Source organism: Xenopus tropicalis, chromosome 8 (genome assembly GCF_000004195.4).
Source record: "Xenopus tropicalis strain Nigerian chromosome 8, UCB_Xtro_10.0, whole genome shotgun sequence".
Classification (NCBI taxonomy): domain Eukaryota; kingdom Metazoa; phylum Chordata; class Amphibia; order Anura; family Pipidae; genus Xenopus; species Xenopus tropicalis.
This window is the reverse complement of record NC_030684.2, coordinates 37,530,556-37,551,860: the sequence shown is the minus strand read 5'-3', so window position 1 is coordinate 37,551,860 and position 21,305 is coordinate 37,530,556. Positions and strand designations below refer to the sequence as shown.

Below are 21,305 nucleotides of genomic sequence, written 5' to 3'. Positions count from 1 at the left end.
CAAAATACTTTGTTGAAACAGAAGCTCTGCTATCATTATGCACATGCGATGTAGAAATCGTCTATATATGATTAATGGAGCACCCAAAGCCCTCTGAAGCCCCCAGTGGAGATAAAGACTCTGGGTATGCACTCAGCTCCTTGGTCTGAGAGAAACCTCAAGAGTAATGTTTCCTGGAATTTCTTAATCACGTGCTTTTGTTTTGGCTGCACTGGGTGAGGCGAGTGCTGACTTGTGTATGCATGTTTTATGGGCGCTGTGTGTGTTTGTAGGTGCTTTAGTGTGTGGATGTGTTAAAGTTTGTGTACAAAGAGAACAGTGCCTGGAAGGTGCACATATCCCTGAGGAATATAAACCACTGATTTCCAAAAATTGTTGAAATTAGTGAAATATAGGTAATATACTTGTTATTGATAGGATAAGACCCACAACCTGACCTGCCAACCCACATATATACTTGCATCTTGAAATCCTCCAGGGTCGCCACTTTTCTTGCAGGTACCCGACACACTGCAGGACATTAAACTATATGTATGTATGTATATCTTTATTTATAAAGCGCTACTTATGTACGCAGCGCTGTACAAGAGAATACATTAATACAAACAGGGTTATTAAGATAAATACAAAGTATAACAATAAATATAAATAAATACAAGATACAGTTGCAATAAGTTAAGAGTCAAAGACACAAGAGGATGGAGGTCCCTGCCCCGTAGAGCTTACAATCTATGTATGACCTACTATAATGTGGCAAACAGCAATACTTAAAAATTTATCACCATAACACAGTCTGCATGGTAAAGGTGGCCACACACGTGGCAATTTGCGATCTTACAATCAGCCACAAACCGTTCAGGGCTGAAACGGCAGATAAGGAGGTAGAAGCGATAGGATTTCTACCTCCTTCTGCCGATTCAGCGCTGAAGGCAGATTTTGGTCAGGCACCTTCTATGGCGCCCGATCAAAATCTTTTAACCTGGCCGATCGGCGAGTCGACCGATATCAGCAGCCTCCTGCCATATCCGTCTACTCGCCAACTTGCCATACACGCACCGAATATTGTACGAAACGAGGTTTCATACGATATTATCGGTGCGTGTATGGTCAGCTTAATACTCTGTTTGCTACTTGTAATTATAAAGTTAATTGAATGGCCCAATTTATTTGATAAAGCAGGAGATATACATCATAATTCTGCTTTAACCTCATCGCACTTGAAACAAAGCATGTAAGGAGTAGGCGAAGAGAGTAGCCAAGCCAATGATTATTCTCTAGAGTTGGGGGGGCACAGTTAATTAAATCTACAATGTAGCAGGAAATGCTTTGATTGTCAACAAATGAATTTTAAAAGATTGCAGAGCCCTCTACTGCTGTAACCTTGGTATGCCATTACTGTATTGACAGTCTTTGTGCGTTTCCTGTAGTAAAAACACAGTGCAGTTAACTCTTTAAAGGGAGTTCTTACATGGAGGGTAGAAATTATATATGTAAATTATGTATTCTATATTGCTGTAGTAAACTTCCAATTACGCATAGGCCCTACAGAGTCTTTCTCAGTCTTGTCCTCACATCTTTCTGTTCCCCTTTTCTAGCTCTGCACACCCCCTTATATATCTGGCAATTTGTAATTTATATAGGGAAGTTTTGTGGCATGCGTTTATTTGCACTTTGAGGGCAATGGTAAACTGGATGGTTTTGGAAGGTATGCCTGCCACATTTATTTGTAACAAATCACATGTAGCCAAAGCATTAGAAATTACCCAGCAGTGCCCTCTATGATATTCATGCTAGTTTAAGCAATTATTAGATGATTCTCACTTGCATAAGCACAGACCTGCAGCAGGCAAAATGCTTAAAAAATGTGCTGTGTGCTAATGCTCTAAAAGGTTGCCATAAGAGGGTTAAAAACATTAAGTCACCCTGTATACATGCAACAATAGCTACTTTATTTGGATTTATTGGCATGTAATTTCCTATTGTTTTAGTGTTCCTTGCCTGTAAATTCTGTGCCAGCAGAGTTTAAGAATAGTATGTCAGTGAAGCCAGAAGGAATGGATGATCACATCCATGCACCACCTTTTTTATATATTTTTTTTTTTATCATACTTAACTTTATTCACTGCACTGATTACAAACTAATAGACATTATTAAAGGGGTGTAACTATATATATGAAGGAGATTTTGCAACTGCTGGGGAGTACAATGGCATAGGTAACGCACTGACAGACAAGCAGCTTCAATATATATTTATGAACAATGTCTTATTTACAAAGTTTAGGAGAGCCTAAAATGATTTGGCTGTGGGGTCTAAAGCTTTTTAAGCCAGTGGTGTACAGTCCAGTCATTTGGTCCATAGGGCACACAGCTGCAGGGCCAGACTGCACATATCTAATTTCAAAGCTAATAGAGGCCATCATTTACTACAAGGATCTCTCACACAAAGCAATGGTTGCCCATATTTGTGAGGAAACAATGGTATTGGCAGATTACCTCTCATGTATGTCAAGCTATAGAAGACACAAGCTGTGTCTTTTTCTCCCAGAGTTTGTGTTTTCCAGGAATTTATGCCATTTTGACACCTTCGCCTAGTAAATGTAAAATCTTGGATCAACTGTACAACTTTCAGAATCCTGATTAACTAGTAGCCTCACAGAATTTTATATACAGTTATGACCCTAGACATTCCCCTATTCCACTCCTATCCCACTATCATATGTATCAAAGTCCATGTGCCAATCAGATGCCAAATGGGTAACCCCCCTTACCCTTAGCTTAGCTGCCATATTGGCAAAAAGTATTGACCAGTGGGCTAAGAACTTAGAAAAATGTAGAATGTAGCTTGATGTATACAGACTAGTACTAACAGTAGTGGAATAGTTGCCTCTTCATAAAAATACACTAAAGGGGAATTCTGGCTACCAAACCAAAATTTGTTAAAGAACTCAACATTTTTATGGTGAAATCCAGTGACAACAAAACAGTTCTTCTCTTTCTGCATCATCTGAAATCCTGGCAGGGGAGAAGGGACTAAAACACTGATGTTACAAATTGTAACAACTTCTCCACAGCTAACAGACACCATGCAGGATCTACATAACCCACAATGCATTGCACAATGATGTTCCTTTCCTTATTGACGTCAAGTGTGCAGGGAATTGTGGGATTCGGAGGATGCAGGCTGAAGACAGGCTGTAGCAGGAGTACAATGGCATAGGTAAGGCACTGACAGACAAGCAGCTTCAATATATATTTATGAACAATGTCTTATTTACAAAGTTTAGGAGAGCCTAAAATGATTTGGCTGTGGGGTCTAAAGCTTTTTAAGCCAGTGGTGTACAGTCCAGTCATTTGGTCCATAGGGCACACAGCTGCAGGGCCAGACTGCACATATCTCATTTCAAAGCTAATAGAGGCCATCATTTACTACAAGGATCTCTCACACAAAGCAATGGTTGCCCATATTTGTGAGGAAACAATGGCATTGGCAGATTACCTCTCATGTATGTCAAGCTATAGAAAAAAGGTAGGTGTCTGTAAATGCTACCATGTAATAGCGAGACACTATTCACAGATGTTTATACACCATTAGAGATGAGAAGGAGAGATGGCAGTAAGACTGTACTATGAAAATAAGTCCCACAGTCATAGCTGTATTATAATGATAGCTACCAGATGTACCGTGATTCAGCCCCACTTGGAGCCAAAACTGTCTAGCAGGGGATGGCTAGAAGGTTGGTAGAGATTTAAACTGTTCATGGAGGAAGAGGTAGCAGTGAGTAAATTTGCAGAATAAAGGGTTCATCAGCATCTGGTGGAGAGGTGGCAGGGTAGAGAGGTGGAAGGGCATGTTATAAGTTGGTACCAGTATTAAATGTATGTTTACAAATGCAATAAGCCTGGCTGTTAAAATTGGATAGCTGGAGAAATAAGTCATTGGCACTGGGCTGTAACTATAGGGGGCTATACATTGTTTCTGAGGGACAGGAAACATAAATAAATGAAGACGATGTGGTGGAAAATGAGAGGACTGAATCCTTATCAAACTGTTAACAGATTGTAAAGCATCTGCCAATTTAATTGTAGGGGTATGCTGTAGACCTCCTCATGTAAGTTGAGAGGAAGATGCTTAGCTCCTGTTACTAGTGGGGCAATGAGGGGGTTTTAATAAACCAATTATTGAGCGGAGCAACAAAAAAAAGGAAATAACTTTGTAAAGGAAGGAAAGGAATGGAATAAAGGAAAGAGCAAATGTTCTCTTCTTCGGTGTACACAATATGAAACAATAGGAATCAATCAAGTCAATGGCTGAAACAAGATATGGTATTTAAAGGGGTGGTTTACCTTTAAGGTAACTTTAGTATGTTACAATGACCAGTTACTAGCAACTTTCCAACTGCAACTGGTCTTCATTTTTTATTTCTTATAGTTTTTTAATTATTTGCATTTTTCTTCTGACTCTTTTCAGCTTTCAAAAGGGAGTTACTGACTCCGGCAGCCAAAAACTATTGCTCTTTATTATTACTAATATGTTATTGCTACTTTTTATTACATATCATCTATTTACCCCATTCCTCTTCATATTCCAGTTTCTAATTCAAACAACTGCCTGGTTGCTCGGGTAATTTGAACTCTTCAACCAGATACTTGTTGAAACTCCAAACTAGAGAGCTGCTGAACAAAAAGCTAAATAATTTTAAAAAAAAACACAGAAAATAGAAAGTGAAGACCAGTTGCAAATTGTCTTAGAATGTTAAGCTTTACATTATACTAAAAGTTATTTTAATATGATCAACTGCTTTAGGTGTTTACTTAAAGTTAATAGGAATAAGACAACAGGGCCTGATGGAATACACCCCTCAGTACCCTTGGTTTTCTGAGACTCTCCTTTATCTAGTAGGTATGAAGGCCAGTTAATTCCATCTTGCAACGAGATCTGACAGACTGGCACTCAAGTGGTTAAGTGGAAAATGAGAGTAAAACCTGATAAATATACGGTTATGCACCTGGGATGTAAAAATATGCAAGCTATGTTAAGCAAATCCATGATGAAGAAGGACCTAGGGGAACTTGTGGACATTAAACTTGGCTGTAGAAAGCAATGCCTGCCTGCGGCTGCAAGAGCAAACAAGGTTTTAAGCTGTATTAAAAGGGGTATAGATTCATTGGAGTTATGCATGGGTTATTCTTTCCCTTTACAAATAACTAGCAAGGCCCTGTCTCTAATATTCAATGCAGTTTTGGTCTTCAGTGCTCAAATGTAATATTCAATTATGTCCAAAGAAGGGCAAATAAACTAAATTGGGATTGTTTACACTGGAGAAGAGGGTAGATATAACTATGTATGAATATATAAGGGGACCATACAATAAACTGCTTTATTCACCAGTAGGTCCTTGCTACACAGACACAAGGGCATCCATCTAGAAGAAATGAGACTTTCACCATCATATTTGAAAAGGGTGTTTTGGAATGTTTTGTGAACTTGTGGAATTTTCTCCCTGATATCTACTGGCAGATACATTAGAAAGCTTCAAGAAAGGGATTGCAATTTAGAAAATGCAGGATTACTGAATTTGGCTTTTAGAACAATGCTGATCCAGGGACTAATTTGATTAATTTTTTGGAGTCAGGAAGAAATTCTTTACCCCTTTTGAGGCAAAGTGGTGAGGCTTCAGATGGGGTTTTTCAGTTTCATCTGGACTAACTAGCATTTAGGTGGGCTTCAAAGATTCAAACTAAATTACCAATTCAGTTTTTCTTCATAAATTGTTCCTATGAAAGGCTGGAGGTTTCTCCTAAATAACGAAAATGCCTGGGTGATATTGTTAAGTACAAAAAAACGAAATAAGTGATTAAGTGATAAAATAATCACTTCATATTTAGGGGGATCCTAAAAGGTATATTGTAATTGCACGGCTATATTGTGCCATAATCCCGCAACTGATTACTAAGGGAGCTTGTGTAATTATAACCATTGTTGCAATAAAGTGTGTACATGCAAGTTATGTGACAAGAATGAAGTCATTAAGCACCTTTAGGATATGTTTTATAAGGTATATTCATGGCATTAGAGCATCATATATCTATTGTGTCACTTTTGCCTTATGTTTTTTTTCTGTAGGATATACAGATCTTGTTTGATCATGCTGGGATATGATTTCATTGATCCTACTAATCTTGGCTAGTGAGAACATGAGAAGGGGAGGAAAAAGATCTGTGCTACTGCAGCTCCCGGGTTAATTTCATTATTAATAACACTCAAAATTCTCTTATCCATAAGGTTCTGCATTACAGAATTGATACATCATTTATATCAGTCCCTGTCCAAGTGGAGCTTACACTCTAAGGTTGCATTCTAGGACAATTTTATCAGGAGCCATGTTTTTGGAGTATGGAAAAAACTGGGGTACTTGGAGGAACCCATGCAGACATGGGTAGAACATACTTGTATAGTTTCCTTGCTGGAATTGAGCCTTCAGCCCTGCATGAGCAACAACTTTTCAGTGCATTTTCAGTGCATGAACAATATTGTCTAACATCCAGCTGCATCTCAGTTTTACATATGTAATAACTGCCATATTGTTGCCTCCCATTAGAAATCTGTACTGCCAAAATCTTTACATTATGTTATTATGGTCATTTTATGGCTAGAGAGACATACTAAAGAGCAAACCAACAGAATCTTATCTTATACATACATCTACATGTAATGCTTATATTTCCTTTGTATTCCATATGATATTTTTCTTACCCACCTATGATTTGTTATGCTCATTGGTGAATATTCATCTGGTGTCACTAAAATGCTTGAGAGAAAGGTACTGTAGATATATAGCCTAATTTCCAAAGAAAACTGGACACACAAACATTGTGTAAAACACACAAGATTCTTTATTTTTTGCTGCAAGGCATTCAGTACCTGTAGGGGCAGGTTATTGCAAGTAAGGTGCTGCTAACAGATCTGTCAGGCCCCACATTCCTCTTTAGGGAAGGTATTGACAGAGACAGAATAAGAAGGACAGAGCAAGACTGGAGTGGATTTAGCTTAGGAGCTAAAATCTCTTGATCTTTTGATTTGTAAAGGTGGCCCCTGAATACATATTGAAAGCACATATGCATATAATAATGAATACAGCAGTAAAGTATGCTGAAGCAAACAAATCTTATAGGCTACTCCAGTAATTCCCTGCTGGTATATAACTGACTGTATATAAAGGATTTTGTGCAGGTGTGCCGTGCTTTGAGGGTGCGGCAGCCTTGGAATATTTGCACTTTCTATGCCACGGATCCAGGCTAAAGATTCTGGGACAGATGCCATGTTTTATCTCCTGTTCTGAAGTGTTTGTGCAAGTAACACAATGGCTCAGAAAGACTCCAATAGGAATTCTGATATTAAATCACAAGCTTAAGCTGATTACAACAACCATAACAAATACTGAATATTGGGAGGGGGATTCCTGTAAGTGTTCAAGAAGGGGGAAAATAGGTGAGGCAAACTCCAGGAAGCATTGTTTGTGTCATAGGCCCAACATAATAGGTGATTATCTTCCAGATTTACCAAAATCACCTTCAGAATAATATGTACAGTGCTTCTCGAATGTTTGTGAACCTTTCAGAATTTTCTAGATTTTTATAGGACTATGACCTAAAACAGGACCCTAGCAACCAGAGAGCTTCTGAAAAAAACACTACATAATTCAAAAACCACAAATAATAGAAAAAAGAAGACCATTGACAAAATGTCTCAGTATAATTTATTAAAAATGTACCCTAATGGGGTGGTTCAACTTCACGTTAACTTTTAATATATAGTTTTAGGTGAGTATAATGATGATGTTAAAATGCACCTTAGTGAATGACAGCAAACCAGATGAAGAACATATGAAATAACAGAGTTGTAGCTCTGCTGCCTTTAAAGCTACAAGGGTTTCCTACACCCAAAACATTTAACATTAAAAATGAGAAAACTAAATCAGAGTCTTGACCTGTCATACCAAGGACAAACATAAGATTTAGCGTTAAGATGCTGCTCCATCCCATAAAAATACTATTGCCTCAATGAAAAGTAAATAAACTTTTGAACCTCAGATAATTTTCTTTGGTAGAAACTTCAGAGCTGGCCAGCTGCAAGTAGAATAAATCTCATTTATGGTGCTGTGGGTAGATTGTGTTAAAGGGGATATAAAGGCAAAAATTAATAATTGTTAAATGCATTCTCTATGCCACGTGGAACAATTTTGCAACATATACTGATTAAAGCTAATCTACCGTTTGCAAGACTGAATTGCTCGAATTTCGTTCGTCGGGGAAAAATTTTAGTCTGCATATCAGCGTTGAACTTAATTACAGGCAGTCCCTGTTCCCTGCTTTTCCCAACTGCCAATAAGAATAGAGCAGGCGTGCCTCTATGTGCACTCTGCACGGACTCGCATTATATCCAGACATGCCTACACAAATCTAATTGGTGGCTAGTAACAGCCGGCCAGTGAACTTTAGTGGGAACGCACACAGAGCTCCAGTGGGTGATAAGGCTGACAAATGAAATTCAACCACTTTAATCTTACAAACGGTAGAAAAGTTTTAATCAGTATATATTTTAAAATTGCTCCATGACATAGAAAATGTGTTTTATGTGGTTTCCAGTTGGAGCAATATGGCAATTTGCAGTACAGTAATGGTTTTAGATGGTTGTAAGCTTTATTCATTTTCAGAGGTGGTAGCCTTGTTATAATTAAGCAAGCCCATAGTACAAAAGGTTTCGAGAACTCCTGATCTAATGCGAGAGATTGTGCGCAGCCTTACAAGCCTCACCAGGATTGAAAACACCACACCTATATAATAGGAGGGCAAACACTGTCATGGCTTGTCATTCATGGACATTGTGTTAGCTTGCCCAGGCAAAGCAGTGCTTGCTAAACAAGTCTTCTGCATACAAAATTTAAACTACCTTTGATAATCTTATGAGGCAGAGGGTCATGAAAAGGTGAATTTAAAAACTTTATTAGAAATGGCCACCTTGATTTACATCTATTGTCATATAGGGCACCTCCAATTACACTGGAACTCTGGAAAATTGCAGGTAAAGAAAAAAAAAAGTTTGCATTCAGCTTTTGCACTGGATTTGAAGTCAGCCCTGGCAATAAACTATGCTCTTACTTGACTATCCAGTTGACAAATTAGACTTAAAATGCACCAAACTTAAAATGCAAGCTCTAAGTTAGATATAGCAAGCTTCCATCTGTTGTATTTTGTTCAATAGTGTAGTTTCATATTATGTAACTGGTTTACAGTTATTTTGCAAGTCACCCCACTTCCTCATACATATGAATGCTTTCTGCTAAGAATACTTAGGTGTCACAGGTTTACAATGTGGAGCATGTGAGAGGGCACCAGTTATACTGGAATAAGCAGCTAAACAGTATAGCAACCTCAACTATAATTCTATTATTAGATACACTATAGCCCAATAGTGCTCCAAGGGCAGCCCAAAGGAAACGGAATCCTCTACCCCCTTATTAAAGTAAAGCAGTCCCTTTATATTAATTTGGATATCTCTAATGAAATCAAGGCAAATGTATTTCCTTCACTTGTGGTGGCAGAATTTGGCCTTGTGCACCTAGGAGAGGTAATTTCATCCATAGTAAAGATCCACAGAAACAAAGCAACTCAAAGATTATAGTTTTAGATGCTGGTTTGCGTAATAACCCCTATAGCAGATTCTTACAAAGCCTCATTTGGGCCACTGCACTGACACCGAATACACTTGATAAATCACAGGGGGAGCCCAATATCAGGCACCCCTCAGTAATTATAATCACTTAACAGATACCTCAAGCCACTGCAGAAGCCTGTACCAACCCAGGATATTTCTGTATAAATTGTCTGCAGGCACAGTAACAGAAAAGCTGGCCATCTAAGTTTGGCTTCTTTGCTACTGTACATGCACCTGTCCGGACTGGAAATAAAAGACTGAAAAAAATTCAAGATGGCAACCAGTATCCTACATAAATAGCCCAGTCCAGTGCAGTTTAGTTAACAGGAGCACCAGACCAGATGCCCAACATTTTAGCACCCCCCACCCCATGACCTCCATAATGACTGAAAGCTTAGATCCATCAAAAGCACAAAGGAAGGACACAATGGAGAAAATATAAGTGATTTTAATTTTTTAAACAGTATATGCCATTTTTACAACAAGTTCATTCTGCAGACAGAGGTTATAGTCTGTAATTGCTAGAATGTCCCACAGCCAGTGACGCCAGAGGAAATTTGAAAAATCTGAGCACGTAGTTCCGGTCAACATTTATCTTTACCCGCCGCTTTCTCTTGTTCAATAACTGCAGGGTAAAGCACAAGCATTAGTGGGACAAGTTCATAACTTAGTTATAAAATATCATAATTACAGTTGAGAAAATCTGCTGGGAAGGGTAAAGCCAAAAATACTTAACATGTAGGGAAAGATCCTGCACACTTCCTAACACTATTAAAGTTTTACCACGTACCAAGTAAAAAATATCTTGAAATTACTTATCTAGGCTCTTACTGTCATGGTGCCCACCTTTTAGGTACCATTTTGTTAGGTATGCATTTAATATGAAGCTGTAAATAGACCCAATACCCAAAAAACAACCTATCTTGTAGCTTCTGAAAAGGTCAACACAAGCTTTACTTGATACAGACCAACTGTTTGGCACTCAAGTAATGTTTCTTGGCAGCTATTCTTTACATATAAGAAATACTATCTTATAGGTGTAAGGAGGGTGTTTGACCACTGCGCATCTCTAGTTATTTTTTGCCATGCAATACAATAAGGGACCAAACAGGCCCTGAATGGGAGCCTCCAGTGCTATTGAGAAGTTTCTGCATACACTGCTTTAACAGCTACTGAGGCAACAGCACAGGGAACAATTTACAGCAATTACATGAATCATGAAGACATTTACTTTCTGGTATCACTGGCCCTAAGTAAACATTCAGTCTCTTGTTTACATGGTAAATTCTGCACAGTGTGCAAATTTAAAAAGCTAAAATGACTTACAATGGGTTATTCAATTATTTAGACAGCAACTGAGGAGTGGGAGACTTGAACATTGATTTTCAAGCTGTTTACACGGAACTGCTCCTGTTCCAGCCCTGCTAGAAGGCTGCACTGACCCTGAATTCCAGCTTGAACACTAGATCTGTGCCAGTTCCCCTCCCCTGATTTCATACAATCTGTTTATTCAAGTATAAATAAAATGGTCAAGTTTCTGCCAAGTCCCTGCCTATGAAGCTCAGAAAACATTAACTCTGCCTGTGCCATGTAAAAAAGCATAAATACCCTTAAAGCCATTGCTTAACTACAGCTTCCATTACATGGAGTAGTAGGCATTTACCTGCTAAACGTAGTATTTAGCCTAGAGCAAGGTAAACGTAGTAGACATTGCCCTAAAGCAAGCAAAAAGTAGCACTATTCAGTGACTTGCACATAGTGGAAGACTTAAGAACTTACATTAATAATTAGGGTCCTACTAAGATAGTTACATCAGGGCAAACAAGCACCAACATGTTTACACCAATTGGGACAAGAGCATGTTCTGGTAGCCGAGTCCAACCACCACAACCACAAGTTCCACGATCTTCAATAAGTGTACTCACCTTCCTTCGAAGGCAACGTATTCTTCTCCTCTGTGTTAGTTTTGCGCAGTTTGCGGTGATCAAATTTCTCCACCTCTGACAAGTCTGGCTTATCCGACATGATTACTAAATGACAAATATAACTAGTCAGTAACCACAGACAGGGCCCTGGTTCCTGCAATCTGTACAACAGGCTTATTATCTGCAGTACAACATGACTAAATTACAAAAGGCCCAACAAGCGCACTATGCAAGGACTGGATCACAAGTAAATTAGAAATCACTGCAGTTACTGGAGGTATACAAAAGGTCTTTGCTAAATTCTTCAAACATTACCCTTGCCGTCAGGGAAAGCTGGGGGTGTGCTACAGGTTGCAAGTGCTCTAGAAGTTGCACAATATTAGATGCAATGATTTATAAAGTCAATTATAAAAATGAAAGGAGGCAGCTTTATTTCTGGAGGCACCCTATGAGAAGTCGCCAGTGCAGAGTATTGCAAAACAGCCCAACTATCTTCTCCCAGCCCAAACCATATGGGTAGCCCTTAGGGGAAACAGATCAGGACATGCAGGCATGTGGATGGGTGTGGCTGCCACACTGCACACATTACAGCTGCTATGGGTTCTTTATAGGGACCCGCCATAGGGAAGAGACTTAAACAAGCTGCACGAGCCACAACTAGCAACACTGGCACTCAAGTTCCCTTAAGCTGTGCCCTTGTACCCAAATACCTGGTAGGACAAGAAATGGTGATAAACATATCTTTAACTTATTTAGACCTCCTGACACCCCTGCACAGCCAGATTGCAGAAAACTATTTTAGTTCACATGGCCAAAAGCAAAATAAAAGTGCAATGCTGCTAAAGGAGGTAGCCCAACTGGCAGTCATTCAGGAGATGAGCAATAACCCACTAGTGGCCCTTTAATACAGGAAAGCTATAAGTCACAGTTTATATACTCTGCTGTTCTGACTGCCTAGGCAATGTAGCAGAATCCAGCTGACTTAGAACCAGTGCAGAGTATGGGATAAACACTGCTTTCAAAGTGAACTGAATACATGGATTTAATATTAGTAATATTCCTTATAAAGGCAAAGGTTGTTTTGCGTGTCAATTCCACTCAAGCATTGAGCAGCTATAAAATAATGTTACAGACACAGACCATTTCTAACAAGCCAATGTGGGAGGCATTATATTGAGTAGAAGCCATAGCCCTACAGCCGCTGTTCCATGAGTGCAAGGGCTGCTAGTGCTACCCAAGGGCAGGATACGTGCCCGCAGGGGGAAAAAAACAATTCCAGCCGCGCAGCGCAAAGATTGGGCGTGGCACCCTTCAGCAGTCAGCTGCATACGGAGCTATTCCTAACCACTCACACCTAAAAGCTCTTACATAACAAATAACGCCATGCATTTAATAAAACAATACAATCCCACATTTATCCTCAGCATCCTTTCTCCGCTCCCATTAAAAATAATCCAAACACTAACCTGTAAGCAGTCTCGCACAAGCAGCACCTCACTCACTAACTCAACCAGCTCTGAAACCGCGCCCCAGGAGATGCCATTATATACTTCCAATAGGAGACGCCCATCTCTACACCCCTTCGATTGCGCTCAGGTGCACACGCCCGCTTAAGCGCCGCCTATTAATAACGCATCCCCCTAAGTGAAACACTTAAAGGACAAACCATTCCCAGAACACGAAAGGGGGGCTTTTTTTTTTGTATGATACGGCCTTTGTGACTGGAGGACAGAGGCTATAAACCTCGATGTAGAGAAAGCTTGAATTTTTGCACTAGACCTCTGCCGCTCGTCCATGTAATGTAGTATTCTGGTACTATGAAGACCATGAATTGCGTGCATTATTGTGGTCCTTGGGAAAGTTGTTGTGGCCCAAGGAAAAGTAGTTAACTAGACCGTAGTCCAGAAATGTTAATAGATAATATATAAATTAAAAAACTGAATCCTTTAATGTTTGGCTGCAAGCATGAATGGTACCTCAACTCTGTGGAGCCAATAAAAGGGCAACCATATGGGGGTTTTAACTTTGAAAGCAAGTAAGTTGCAGGTAAAACTTAGTCCCTTGGCTATATATGTATGTAGCTGTATATACATATATGTATGTAGCTGTATATGTATATATATATGAAAGAGTCTACACGACAGCACCACACTCCAAAGATTGCTGCCATGTACAACCAACGTTTGTCCCTTTTTTTACCTTGAAAAAGGTCCCAAAAGGGACTGAAACGTCGATTGTACATGCAATTATAATACACTAATATTTATTTGAACCACAAGACCCTTGGTGCTGGTTGTGTTTGATTCAGTATATATATATATGGGCGGCACAAACATAGGGGCGGCATGCCACCAAGCCGCAGGCAAATTTTTAAAATTTTGCTCCCATACGGAGCAATGAGGACTTCTCCCCACTGCTCCGTATGCGGCTCCTTGTGTGGCAGCGACAGGCCCTTTTATAAGGTTGCACCCCGTGCATACTGACATCACACGTACGCACGAGGCGCAACCTTATAAACGGGCCTGTCGCCGTTGCATAAGGAGCAGAGCCATAGAAGAAGAAGGAGCATCTATGGGGTGGACTGTGTATGGGGGGGTACTGTCTATGGGGGCTACTGTCTATGGGGGCACTGTGTATGGGGGGTGCTGGCTATGGGGGCACTTTCTATAGGGGCATTGTGTATGGGGGTACTTTCTATGGGGTCAATTGGGGGCACTTTCTATGGGGGGCACTGTGTATGGGGGTACTGTCTATGGGGGCACTGTGTATGGGGGGTACTGTCTATTGGGTCATTGGGGGCACTGTATATAGGGGGGCAAAACTGGTACATAGTTATAACTCACTTATAACTGACTGCCTTCTCTCTATATTTGTATTTTATATGTAGGAGTTGCTATATTGTTTTCCTTAGGCAGTACAGTATGAGGGTATAGCATATTTTGCGTCTGATTCCACAATTTCAACTATATAAAAGGAGTATTTTTTGAAAAAAAAATGGGATGTGTTAATTGGGGCGTGGTCACAAAAGTGGGCGTGGTAAAAAAAAATTTGTTGCGCTGCGTGTATATATATATATACAAACAGTGAGCCGGACACACCAGGACTTTGCAAAAAATGAAAAGTTCATTTGAAAAAAAGGTCCAACGTTTCGAGCACTGACTGTGCTCTTCCTCAGGGACAAACCTGTATACTATTATTATTTTTGCCAGCACCCTGGGCGTTTGAGCCTTTATAGGGTGTGCTCTGTATACAGTGGGTTGCAAAAGTATTCGGCCCCCTTGAACTTTTCCACATTTTGTCACATTACAGCCACAAACATGAATCAATTTTATTGGAATTCCATGTGAAAGACCAATACAAAGTGGTGTACACGTGAGAAGTGGAAGGAAAATCATACATGATTCCAAACATTTTTTACAAATAAATATCTGCAAAGTGGGGTGTGCGTAATTATTCAGCCCCCTGAGGCAATACTTTGTAGAACCACCTTTTGCTGCAATAACAGCTGCCAGGCTTTTAGGGTATGTCTCTACCAGCTTTGCACATCTAGAGACTGAAATCCTTGCCCATTCTTCTTTGCAAAACAGCTCCAGCTCAGTCAGATTAGATGGACAGCGTTTGTGAACAGCAGTTTTCAGATCTTGCCACAGATTCTCAATTGGATTTAGATCTGGGCTGTGACTGGGCCATTCTAACACATGGATATGTTTTGTTTTAAACCATTCCATTGTTCCCCTGGCTTTATGTTTAGGGTCGTTGTCCTGCTGGAAGGTGAACCTCCGCCCCAGTCTCAAGTCTTTTGCAGACTCCAAGAGGTTTTCTTCCAAGATTGCCCTGTATTTGGCTCCATCCATCTTCCCATCAACTCTGACCAGCTTCCCTGTCCCTGCTGAAGAGAAGCACCCCCAGAGCATGATGCTGCCACCACCAAATTTGACAGTGGGGATGTTGTGTTCAGAGTGATGTGCGGTGTTAGTTTTCTGCCACACATAGCGTTTTGCATTTTGGCCAAAAAGTTCCATTTTGGTCTCATCTGACCAGAGCACCTTCTTCCACATGTTTGCTGTGTCCCCCACATGGCTTGTGGCAAACTGCAAACGGGACTTCTTATGGTTTTCTGTTAACAAATGGCTTTCTTCCATAAAGGCCAACTTTGTGCAGTGCACGACTAATAGTTGTCCTATGGACAGATTCCCCCACCTGAGCTGTAGATCTCTGCAGCTCCCCCAGAGTCACCATGGGCCTCTTGGCTGCATTTCTGATCAACACTCTCCTTGTTCGGCCTGTGAGTTTAGGGGGACGGCCTTGTCTTGGTAGGGTTACAGTTGTACCATACTCCTTCCATTTCTGAATGATTGCTTGAACAGTGCTCCGTGGGATGTTCAAGGCTTTGGAAATCTTTTTGTAGCCTAAGCCTGCTTTAAATTTCTCAATAACTTTATCCCTGACCTGTCTGGTGTGTTCTTTGGACTTCATGGTGTTGTTGCTCTCAATATTCTCTTAGACAACCTCTGAGGCCGTCACAGAGCAGCTGTATTTGTACTGACATTAGATTACACACAGGTGCACTCTATTTAGTCATTAGCACTCATCAGGCAATGTCTATGGGCAACTGACTGCACTCAGACCAAAGGGGGCTGAATAATTACGCACACCCCACTTTGCAGTTATTTATTTGTAAAAAATGTTTGGAATCATGTATGATTTTCGTTCCACTTCTCACGTGTATGCCACTTTGTATTGGTCTTTCACGTGGAATTCCAATAAAATTGATTCATGTTTGTGGCTGTAATCTGACAAAATGTGGAAAAGTTCAAGGGGGCCAAATACTTTTGCAAGCCACTGTATATATATATATATATATATATAGCAAGAACAAACGGAGCACACCCTATTGAAATTCAAATGCCCAGGGTGCTGGCTAAAAAATATAAAGCAAGAAAAAAGAGCTGCACTCACCAGGACTTGGCAAAAATATAGTAAGTTTATTTAAGCAAAGAGATCCAACGTTTCGAGCACTAACTGTGCTCTTCCTCAGGGAAAAAACCTTCCCTGAGGAAGAGCACAGTTAGTGCTCGAAACGTTGGATCTCTTTGCTTAAATAAACTTACTATATTTTTGCCAAGTCCTGGTGAGTGCAGCTCTTTTTTCTTGCTTTATATATATATATATATATTTTTTTTTTTTTTTTTTTTTTTTTTTTTAAAGTTCAGTTGTGAGGTTGAGGTTTATTAAGTCCAATGTTCAATGTCCTAAATAGAACTTTAATTATATTTGGATATTTGATATGATATAGTGTATTGTGTATTGAAGTGACTGGTGACCATTTCACCCATTTTTTGGGTAGTTTACCAGGTATACTTTAAGGTTACTTTATGCTGGCAAACATAGGGGAATATTATACAAAAATGAAAGAGTTTGCTATACATAGGCACTGGTAGGCCTAGGGCAGAGATGTCATTTAGGGGCACTCGGCAGCCCCCCTGGGTAAAAAATGTTCCATTGCCCTACTTAGCAGAAAAATTTGAGCATTATGTATGACAACTGTCTGCTAGAATTATCAGGTTTGGTAAGGAATATCCTGCATGAACAGAGTACCAACTTCCTTTCAGAATCAATGCTGGGTATGAATTTTCTTTTCCTCAATTTTGTATTCTGTGCTACGTCCTTAAAGGAAAGGCTAAGTCACTTGGGGGCGCCAAAATGTTAGGCACCCCCTTGTTAGGCAATGACTTTAATCACTTACCTTTTACCCCGGGCTGGTGCCCCTGTTAAGAGAAAACCACACCAGACCGGGGTAGCTGCAGCGAGTGTCTCCTCTTACTGCTTCTGTCTTCATGCGCTTTAACAAAAAAGTCGGCTTTTCACTTTGGCACCCCCAAGTGACTTAGCCTTTCCTTCTCCTTTAAACAACACTATATAAAAAATATACATACATAAACCCGGAAAGTGCACAGGCACATATGCCCAAGCCCCTGTGTGGACAAGTAGAAGGCAAGTAAATGCTGGTGCGGAGCTTGGGCAGATTTTTCAGAAGAGGGCACCAGCCCATGAAAAATGTAGGGATTTCTTTCCCTGGGGGGGAGGGGTACCAACATTAAGGCACTGCCCAGTAAAGCAGGCTTTCCTTGGCCTAGTGGAAATCCTTTACTGCCGAGTTCCCTTCTGCAGGTGGCCTACAAGTGCCGGAAACTGTCAGATTGGGAAACCATCATGGCATTGGCACCTATGGAAGCCTTTGCATTGGGTTTCATGCATTCTGGGTACTGTCCTGCATACAGAAAGAAATGGCTGCATGGTAACCCCTCACTGATACTTTTAGCTTTTACACACACTGAAACTATACATACAGGGAATATCCTACTGGAGTGCAGAGACAACAGCTTGAAAAATACACAGACTGTGATATTATGATCATTATGTATTTTATTATTTCTTCATTCCTCATTTTATCCAGTCTCATACTCCTTCTCCCTGTATGTTTCAGTATATTAAATCTGACTTTATCCTGTAGTACTCAGAACCCATAAATAATGACGCAGACAACAACTTTATGTTAAATCTGTGAAGATAACAGCTTTATTAAAAATATAATTTATGAAATGTGATGCTCACTGTAGGGTTATCAGATCACTGGAAATCAGAGGGCACATATAGAAAGAGCTGCACGCTGCAATATAAATGCACCTTCTATACGTGTCCTCCCATCACCAGAGGGTCTGGTAACCCCACCACATAGGGCTGTTTGATCCCAAGGAAGGCAAAAAACCTAGAGAGAAGCTTGGGCCAATCTGCTTCACTAGAGGCAAAAATTCCTTCCTGACTCCTAAATGGCAATCGGAATTACTCCCAGGATCAATACACCGCTTGCAAATCCTGATGTCTGTCTGTAGGGAAACATGTTCTTGGATTTTGGCAAAAACTAAAGCTGTCAGTTGAATATCAGTCATCAGTACGTAATGTGAGGATCTGTCAGTTTAGAAATGTCTGTCTGTATCTGTGAGATTAGATGAGCATGAATGCATTCTAATACAATCATAACTTGAATGTCCTGGGCTCAATGTCACTATAGATGGATGGAAAGGCAAATTGCACCCCACCCATGGTCTTACCAGAAATAGTGATCCCCAATAGTGGCACTTGTATTAAATGGTAAGTAGTATGGACATGTAGGCCTCAGTGTGTGCCTGTGTGTCTACCAGTAAGGAAATACGTATCCATATGGCAGTGTATGCATGTATGGGTGCCAGTAGGAATCTGGGGGCATGTATGGGTGCCAGTAGGAATCTGGGGGCATGTATGGGTGCCAGTATGGAGGTGTTGGCATGTAGGGGTGCATGTATACTTGCCTGTATGGATCAGTAGGCCAGTATGTGTTGTGTAGCACATAACCGGCCCCTTCCATGTCCTGAGAATGGCTGGATCTTTCTGCCATCTCTAAGTGCTGGGAACCTGCTGTGTCCCTGGATGTTGATGCCACCTCTGGTGTTCTCTCTCTGCCTTCAGGTAGATGTTGGTTGGTAGGTGTTGCTGCAGGCCTTGTGGTGGGAGGATTAAATGCTGGAAATATTTCTGGATAAACTCCTGGCAGCAGTGGATGTAAAAAGTAGCGGCCTATAGAGACTAGATGGCAGATCTTTTCCATGCACTCCTCAATTTGGTGTTCTGGGTAGTCAGTGGGGGCCACTTTGACAGGGTTGTTGTAATGAAACAATTTGTCTGCCACATTGAGGCAGCACAGTGCCATGAGAGATGGTTTGTGCTTGTAGAACTCATGATGTTGGTTCAGGCACAGTGCTGCGATGCCTCGGGCAGCTGTTAGGCTTTTGGCTGCTCTTGTGTGCTGGGCAGGGGAACACTCCTCCTGGTTGGTCAGTCTCAACAGGGAGAAGTGCTCCAAAAAGAAATCGATGGTTGGAACCCCCAGGCGAAACAGCAACTTCCTTAGGATGGTTCTCTCCAGGTGACGCATTTCAGCTGGTGTCATTCTGTAGTCAAACAGAGGTAGGAAGAGCTTGGGGGGGAGGGGGTACCTTAATTCAGCCACTTTGTAAGCCATGTAGAGGCAAGTGGCTCCCACTCTTGTTAGGGTGTCGGGGTCAGTAGGAGTGCAGGACACATACCGCTCCAGGAAGTTGATACCCAGGCACAGGGTCTGAAAGTCCAATCTCAGGTACCTGTGCACATTAATCATTAGGGTGGTGATGTGGTTCCAGGATGCAGGATTTATTTCCTTTTGATTTTCTAGGAAGTTTTCCAGCTGATAATCTCCCTCCAGGCCTTTTTTATAGAGGTAACACTCCTCTCCATACTCCCTGAAGGTCTGCAGGGCATCAGCCAGGTTGGTCAGGGTGTTCCATGGCTCCCCCTCTGGCACCGGTTCCTCAGCTGTAGGGGTGCTGGTCCCACGCAGATCACCCTGGGGCTTGGCCCTTTTGAATTCAGGGCTGCACCCAGGGGAAATGATCTCCTCTTCTTGCTCTTCTTCTCTTCTTCTTTTTCGCTTGCCAACGCTCAGAATCTCCATCATTTAGCTCCTCTCTCACCAACTGTCACATAAGACTGTTGGGACCAAGGATCTGTTAACCACAAGTCACCTCTGCTCTTCACTGATTGGCTGGGCATGTGAACAGCTGATTGGCTGAATCTGAAGTACAAATCCTTGGGTTGCTCTGTCAGTTAACTTCTCTTTTATTTCTAGTGCCTTGCCTTGTACTTCAGCCTTTTTCTCTTATATGTGAATAAAACTCAGTTGCTTTCAGAAAATCTGATATCTAAGCTTATCTAATGCAAAAATGATCCATATATTGATTTTAAATTTACAAATAGTTTCCCATAAACTGATAGCAGATATATGTCAGGGTATATATGCTCGCTGTGTAGCTGAGTGCTAACTGTCCCACATTTATCCCGTATTTCTTTCTCACCAAATCAAGTACAGGGACACCCCAATATGCTAATATACAGAGTGCCAATGTGCTGTTATACAGGGACACCCCAATATACTAATATACAGAGTGCCAATGTGCTGTTATACAGGGACACCCCAATATACTAATATACAGAGTGCCAATGTGCTGTTATACAGGGACACCCCAATATGCTAATATACAGAGTGCCAATGTGCTGTTATACAGAGTCACCCCAATATACTAATATACAGAGTGCCAATGTGCTGTTATACAGGGACACCCCAATATGTTAATATACAGAGTGCCCAATGTGCTGTTATACAGGGACACCCCAATATGTTAATATACAGAGTGCCAATGTGCTGTTATACAGGGACACCCCAATATGTTAATATACAGAGTGCCCAATGTGCTGTTATACAGGACACCCCAATATACTAATATACAGAGTGCCAATGTGCTGTTATACAGGGACACCCCAATATGTTAATATACAGAGTGCCAATGTGCTGTTATACAGGGACACCCCAATATACTAATATACAGAGTGCCAATGTGCTGTTATACAGGGACACCCCAATATGCTAATATACAGAGTGCCAATGTGCTGTTATACAGGGACACCCCAATATGCTAATATACAGAGTGCCAATGTGCTGTTATACAGAGTCACCCCAATATACTAATATACAGAATCACTGTGCAAACAACTAGGGTCTATCTAAAGGAGGCCGTTCACTGGCCGATAAAAG

The 21,305-nt window shown here is 40.8% G+C and overlaps 2 protein-coding genes across 2 annotated transcripts; both read right to left on the bottom strand.

The window, feature by feature from the left end:
* Nucleotides 1–10,148: 10,148 nt before the first annotated feature.
* On the bottom strand, nucleotides 10,149–13,215 carry tmsb15a (thymosin beta 15a). Its single transcript, XM_002940401.5, has 3 exons — nucleotides 13,108–13,215; nucleotides 11,642–11,746; nucleotides 10,149–10,341 (listed from the first exon to the last, which is right to left on the bottom strand). The coding sequence occupies exons 2-3, from the start codon at nucleotides 11,739–11,741 to the stop codon at nucleotides 10,301–10,303; spliced, it is 141 nt and encodes a 46-aa protein (XP_002940447.1). The 5' UTR covers nucleotides 11,742–11,746; nucleotides 13,108–13,215; the 3' UTR covers nucleotides 10,149–10,300.
* Nucleotides 13,216–18,220: 5,005 nt separating this feature from the next.
* LOC100488065 (cyclin-O protein B-like) lies at nucleotides 18,221–20,218 on the bottom strand. The gene has a single exon (XM_002940400.5). It carries the CDS (start codon nucleotides 20,169–20,171, stop codon nucleotides 18,837–18,839), a length of 1,335 nt encoding a protein of 444 aa, XP_002940446.3. The 5' UTR covers nucleotides 20,172–20,218; the 3' UTR covers nucleotides 18,221–18,836.
* Between the last annotated feature and the right edge of the window lie 1,087 nt (nucleotides 20,219–21,305).